The following is a 5,704-nucleotide window of genomic DNA, read 5'->3' as shown; positions in this document are numbered from 1 at the left end:
ACCGTCATTCAAGTTTAAATCAGAATCCAGAGTAGATGTAGTGTCAAAACCATAGTTTCCATTTTGCAATACCCATTTTAAACAAAACTCTAACCTCCAACTAATGAAGATATGAAAATCACAACAACAAAAAGTACATACACAACTGAAAACGGTTCAGATGTTAAAATCTTTAGATATGAAGCTCAGTGTCACTACATAAAGGTCATGTATCAATGTTAAAACTTTTCAGCATTCCAGGGAGACTCACTGGCAGCAAAAACACTACAAAATGTTTTTTATTGACAAATTTGTTCACATAAAAGGATAGACAAGGTGAAACTAAATATTTGTGACACAAATAAATCCGTAAAGAGCATTTTGACCCAAGGAGTTTAAAATGGACACAGGCCAGGAACTGGCAGCTTTTGGCCATGTAAACAAATCACATTGGCAACATGTTTAACTTTCTGGTTGAAAAATAACATCTACATCATTTATAAATGACAGTCCTTTTTAAAATATACCCGCAGATTTTTGTACAAGACAAACTAATATGTTGAACTGTGGGTCAAAGGTCTTCATGAGGGGCAACATCTGCTAAAACTTCAGGTGCAACAGCATTTTGCTCTTCAGAATCCTCCACTTCTACTGCAGAAAACAAAAGAAAAGTTATCAAACTGAAGTCCCCATTGCCAATACTGGTCATGGCCTGGCAATTGATATTTTTGTAGTCACTGGAGGTCATTTTGACTTTGTGCGATAGTGTAAAACTGGCGACGCTGAATCAGCAGTCCGTTTTACAGCTCTCCTGATTTTTATTTCCATGGACTTCAAAAGTCAAAATTACCCCCATTTTCTTCTCAGTAGAGGGCCATTCTTTTTAGCCAGATAAAGTCACTTGTGTTGGGAAATGCCATCATTTTCAAGCACATGTAACTGCCTTTTTGTATCAATGCCACCCCTTTGATAACGTAGCCAAAAATAGCATGACCTTGGCTACAAATTATAGAAGTGTGCAAGGCTCCAACGCTGCTGGTGGGGCTTTGCATGCAGCCAGTACATATTGGGTAATCTTGTGCAACATGCTCACTATGCACTGGGTGCAAGCAGGGCCTAGCTATATTTATCAGTATAAATTTGCCACCAGGGCAGCTCTTTATCGGTTAATAAGAGGCACACACTGGTGAGCAGGATAGTCTTGTAACATTGCGTTCCTCATCAACCCCCACTCCCTTCACTATTTTATAGGATGATAATTAGGACTGGGCACACCAGCAGGCCCATGGTGCCAAAGAAGGCACACACAACGAGAGATGTTTTGTGTTGGCATCTCTGGTGGCAGCACTACTTCTGACAACACACTGTAAACACAGGCGGACTTGTAGGCAGATACAGACCAGCCTTTCGGTTCAGCAGAGGATGGAAGATGCTAAACAGCTTGCACGCCAGTGAGGCAGTGTTTTGCTCATTGATTAGTATGGACCTTCCCCTGCAACAGAAGTTTGCACATGTGTAGTTGTTTCGAAAGTCTTTCCTTCCTTGAGGAAGGTGTGGTGGTCAAAACAAACCAAGATTCACTTTTGAAACATGAAGAAACTGCAACAGAAGTTTGCACATGTGGTTCTGCAATACAGAGAGGCAATAAAATGACGTGCTTCTGTGACTAGTGGAGAAAAATAGATGGCAGACTCATCTGAGTTTGCATACAAGTTGGAAGAATCGTAATAGTCAGCATCTCTGCTCCTCCCTTTAAAGTCATGGTTAGAACTTTGGGTTTTTATTACTTTCCTACTCAAAAAAGCCTGGGAATTCTATTTATTCAACTCTGGACTCAAATTCAGATGAACAGATTTCAATTTTACATTTTATGTCGAAATAGATGGATAAGGTTTGATCTCGGAGTCCATCTCACCTCTTTCCCACTTAGGTGCCTGTGCATTATTGATACAAAAAGAGCAAGAGCAAGTGCACTGTAAATAACTTCAGTGAAAGTACCCATCAGTAGTACCTAGCATTGCCAGGATTCTCAATGCCAACAATATACAAGGGCAGTCTAAACCAGAAGATTAGAAGAATTAAACCAGCTAACTATTTCTAATTTCCTTAAAAGTTTTCTAACCTTAAAAGTCCTTGGCATTGACTGAATTTTACAGTGGCAATATTTTTAAAGTGGTGATGAGGATCTGACTCCGTTAGCACTGAAAAGTATTTTAATTCTATTTACTTTATTAAGCAACTTGCTCATATTAATTTCTGAGTTAAATAAAAGCCATCACCTGATGCAAGTGGAATTTGAAACTTCAGCATACCTGGTACTTTTATTTCTACACAGGCGTCATCTCGGTCTTCGTGGCCTTCAGTGCAGACACATTTAAAGCTGCCTTCAGTATTAACACAGTCTTCATTTTCACGCATACACACTTCATCAGACAGGCTGCATTCGTTTATATCTAAACACGGGGAAATTGAACAAAATTTGAAACTTAACATTGCATAACTCTTCAAATCTTTGTTTTTTTGTTTAATTTAATTTTAATAAAGGAATCCCAGTGCACTAAAATTAGCATGCTATGGAATTCCCTTCTCTCCCCTACTCCCCACCACAGAACAATAATCCAGTTTGGGGGGGGGGGGGGGGGGGGGAAATGAAAGAAAAGGTGAATCTGACTTAAGCTCCTAAGCAGTTTCATAGTGCATGTTATTTTCTGTACAGTATACCACAGCACAGCATTGCTGTGAATGACCTAAACTGAACAAGACTGAAGCATGTTGGAATTAGAGCTATATTTATCCAAGTCCGCACCGTGACAAAGCTAAATTATTCCGCATGCTTCCTATTCCTATGGAAGGGATGTAAAAAAAAGTTTAAAATTGTAGGGTAGCACTGTGCTGTCCAATACAGTAACCACTAGCCACATGTGGCTTGGAAATCCAGATGTGGCTAACTGCATTTCTGATTAGTAAATAAAAAATGAGTAATAGACACAGTCATTGGGTATATGATCTCAACACGCATATGTATATGTACTTTAACCTTTTTGTACATTTGTTGATAATATGGTATAACAAAAAAGCAGAGTGTGCGAGTGTTTTAGGAACATTGTGAGTGCTTTACTTCCTTGGTTACTGAATGGTGGCAGATGTTTGTTAATAATAATAAATATATACATGAAGTACATTTAGCTGTATTTTGTGAGTGCATGGAAGGCGTTTAAAATTAGTGCATGTGGCTAAAACAGTGTTGCTGTAGCCACGTCTGTGGCTAGTCAGTAATTTCTATTGAACACTGGGGTAGCACATCACTTTACAGGTCCAACAGGCTGTGCATTGGAGTGGGATAGGACTTAGGTTTCCACATGTAGGATTTCCCAATCTCTGCTGCGTCAATGTGGGAACGCACCAAGCAGAGGCCAGATGCTTAGCTTAGCTACCGGCCCGGGGTGGGGGGAAATCAGAGAGTCGTGTTGAGGCACTTTCTAATGGCCAGTTAGAAAGCAATCAAGAATCCTCTTGACATACCCTCTGCATCCCCAGGAGATGGGCCTCTGTGGGTGGAGAGTTGGGCTATCTGCCCGCTGAATGCCTGTCAAATTCTTACGCATAAGAGTTTTAAAAAATAGAAAAATAAAATTTTATCACTCATTTATGAATTAAAAATACTCAATAAGGTAAGATTATCTTTAGCCCCGTAAAAACATATTTTTTTCAAAAAAATTAATTTTTGTATAAAATATTAAATTAAAATGCATTTTTATTAATTTTAAATATGTAATCAAAAAACAATTATTTCATGTGTAGTAATTTCTATTGAACAACACTGGGGTAGCACATCACTTTTTTATTTTAAGTGATCCCCATTCATACTTATTGGAGTTCGCTACGTATGGAACTCGCATAAGTATGAATGGGGATTCCCTTCTTTCATTGGTTGGGCCGGCCCACGTGATCCCAGGGGTGTCTATGAACCGCAAGCGCCCCTGGGATATGTTGAGCTCTGCCTGCGCAGGCCCAAAATCGCAAGCCTCCGTATCTCCTGAGCCACCAGCAGATTTTTTGCAGGTCGGAGACATCCGCCCACAGGAAGCCTCCGATCGCAAATGTTGGCCCAATATTAGCGTAGGCCTGGGAATAGTACGCCACATGGAAAGAACAAATAGGTAAAAAATGTAGCCAATAGTGGCACTAATGAGTTCTAATATTAAATGTGTGGGCAAGCATCTCACCTACTCCACCAGGGAATCACTAGCTGCCATATTTCTTTAAGCTCCACATCGGAGTGTCCACATGATGTGTGACTTTCACAGGCTACTTTTCTTATCTTGAATCCAATAACTGAACAGAGTTCCTATTTTCCCAATTCAAGAAGGCACTAACTATGGGTTGGAGAGGAGAGAAAGGGGCAAGTTAAAGGTATTTTACAGCCCATATATTTAGAAATCTCAGAACAGGCTAAAGTGAGAAAGAAAAACAGCCGGAGATAAGCTGGTAAACTGAACCTCATGCAATGTTACATGTATTGAAATGGATCTTTTCCTGAAATGACAGCCGCTGAATTGATTAAACTTCTGGCCCATAGCTAGTTTAGGTGATGATTGGGCAGCGCAGAGTAAGCTTAGGTCCATCAGTCTGCATTAATAAATGTATCATTTTAAACTTATCTTTACTACTTCCACTAATATTGTCAGCTGATTTTTTTAGCCAGTACCATGTTCTCCGTTATGAGAAGAGTTATGTTATCATGCAACACACAAATACACACATGCTCCTTTCTTGTGCTCTCTCTCTCTCCCCTCAATTTTCAAGTTGCCCACTGGATATGGCCAGTTTAAAATTAAGATAAAGAAAGTGATCTTTACATTTCGGAGGCTTAATATAAAAAAAAAATCATCACATAGATTAGTGTTTGGTCTAAGATCAGCAACAAGACAGAGATTCCAGCATCTGCTACACAATTCATTCAAAGCTGATCTCATCAGCCATAAGTGCATCGCATACCTACGCATTTTCGCTCCTCCATTGTGTACCCAGTTGTGCAGTTGATGCATTCTTCTGGGCCTTCTCCAGTACATGCATCACAGGCATCATCACAAGCTGAACAGTGTGACAAATAAAGTTAAACGGGCACAATATTACTACAGTATATTAATTCATTGTAAATGTGACCTCCAATAGCATAGACTCATGGAACTCCTTGCAATGCAACTTCTAATTTTTATTTTTTTATTTTTAAAAAGCTCTTATAAAACAGCAGTTTTCATTATTCACAATCTCTTCTTTCTGGGTTATGTTTTAATAACACCTTTCTTCTCTTCCACCCCCATCAAAATATGAACCTACTTGATCAATTCATCCACAAGTGTGAATAGAAAAGCTCCCCTTTTAACAGTATTCTTGCAATGCAGTTAACATGCAATGATTCGGAAGACTATGATCACTTGAATTTATGCTCGTGCTCTAGGGAGTTGGATAAGTACCTGAAAGAAAAACATTTGCAGGGCTACGGGGAAAGGGCGAGGGAGTGGGACTAGCTGAGGTGCTCTTGCAGAGAGCTGGCACAGGCTCGACGGGCCGAATGGCCTTCTTCCGTGCTGTAATCATTCTATGATTCATTCTATGACCCCAAGTTTTGGCAATCTTGAACTTTGAAGCACACATTACTTAGTTCAACTTGCATTTATATATATATTTTTATTTTGTGGGCCTGGCAGTTTGAAAAGTCCCG

General features: G+C 39.6%; 1 protein-coding gene across 2 annotated transcripts; it reads right to left on the bottom strand.

Moving 5' to 3' along the window:
* Nucleotides 1-260: 260 nt before the first annotated feature.
* LOC147080705 (cysteine-rich with EGF-like domain protein 2-A) lies at nucleotides 261-5,108 on the bottom strand. 2 transcript variants are annotated; one of them, XM_085981106.1, is made up of 3 exons: nucleotides 4,978-5,108; nucleotides 2,292-2,432; nucleotides 261-627 (listed from the first exon to the last, which is right to left on the bottom strand). In XM_085981106.1, exons 1-3 carry the CDS (start codon nucleotides 4,997-4,999, stop codon nucleotides 551-553), a joined length of 240 nt encoding a protein of 79 aa, XP_085837232.1. In that variant the 5' UTR covers nucleotides 5,000-5,108; the 3' UTR covers nucleotides 261-550. The 2 variants fall into 2 exon arrangements, with proteins under 2 accessions (XP_085837232.1, XP_085837231.1); XM_085981105.1 differs by having other exon boundaries at nucleotides 261-630; nucleotides 4,978-5,105.
* Nucleotides 5,109-5,704: the final 596 nt, after the last annotated feature.

This window comes from Somniosus microcephalus, unplaced genomic scaffold (genome assembly GCF_052327205.1).
Source record: "Somniosus microcephalus isolate GS21.2 unplaced genomic scaffold, FLI_Smic_1.0 scaffold1199, whole genome shotgun sequence".
NCBI lineage: Eukaryota > Metazoa > Chordata > Chondrichthyes > Squaliformes > Somniosidae > Somniosus > Somniosus microcephalus.
The sequence above is the reverse complement of the archived record's forward strand: the minus strand, read 5'-3'. Positions and strand labels throughout refer to the sequence as shown.

What these genes read in the sequence shown, in the direction of transcription:
- LOC147080705 (XM_085981105.1), bottom strand. Translation starts at nt 4,999, where the DNA reads ATGGAGGAGCGAAAATGCGTAG. An exon ending in GGAGGAGCGAAAATGCGTAG is followed by an intron (nt 2,433 to 4,977) that starts GTATGCGATGCA and finishes CCCCGTGTTTAG; the next exon opens with ATATAAACGAATGCAGCCTG. An exon ending in TGTAGAAATAAAAGTACCAG is followed by an intron (nt 631 to 2,291) that starts GTATGCTGAAGT and finishes TGTTTTCTGCAG; the next exon opens with TAGAAGTGGAGGATTCTGAA.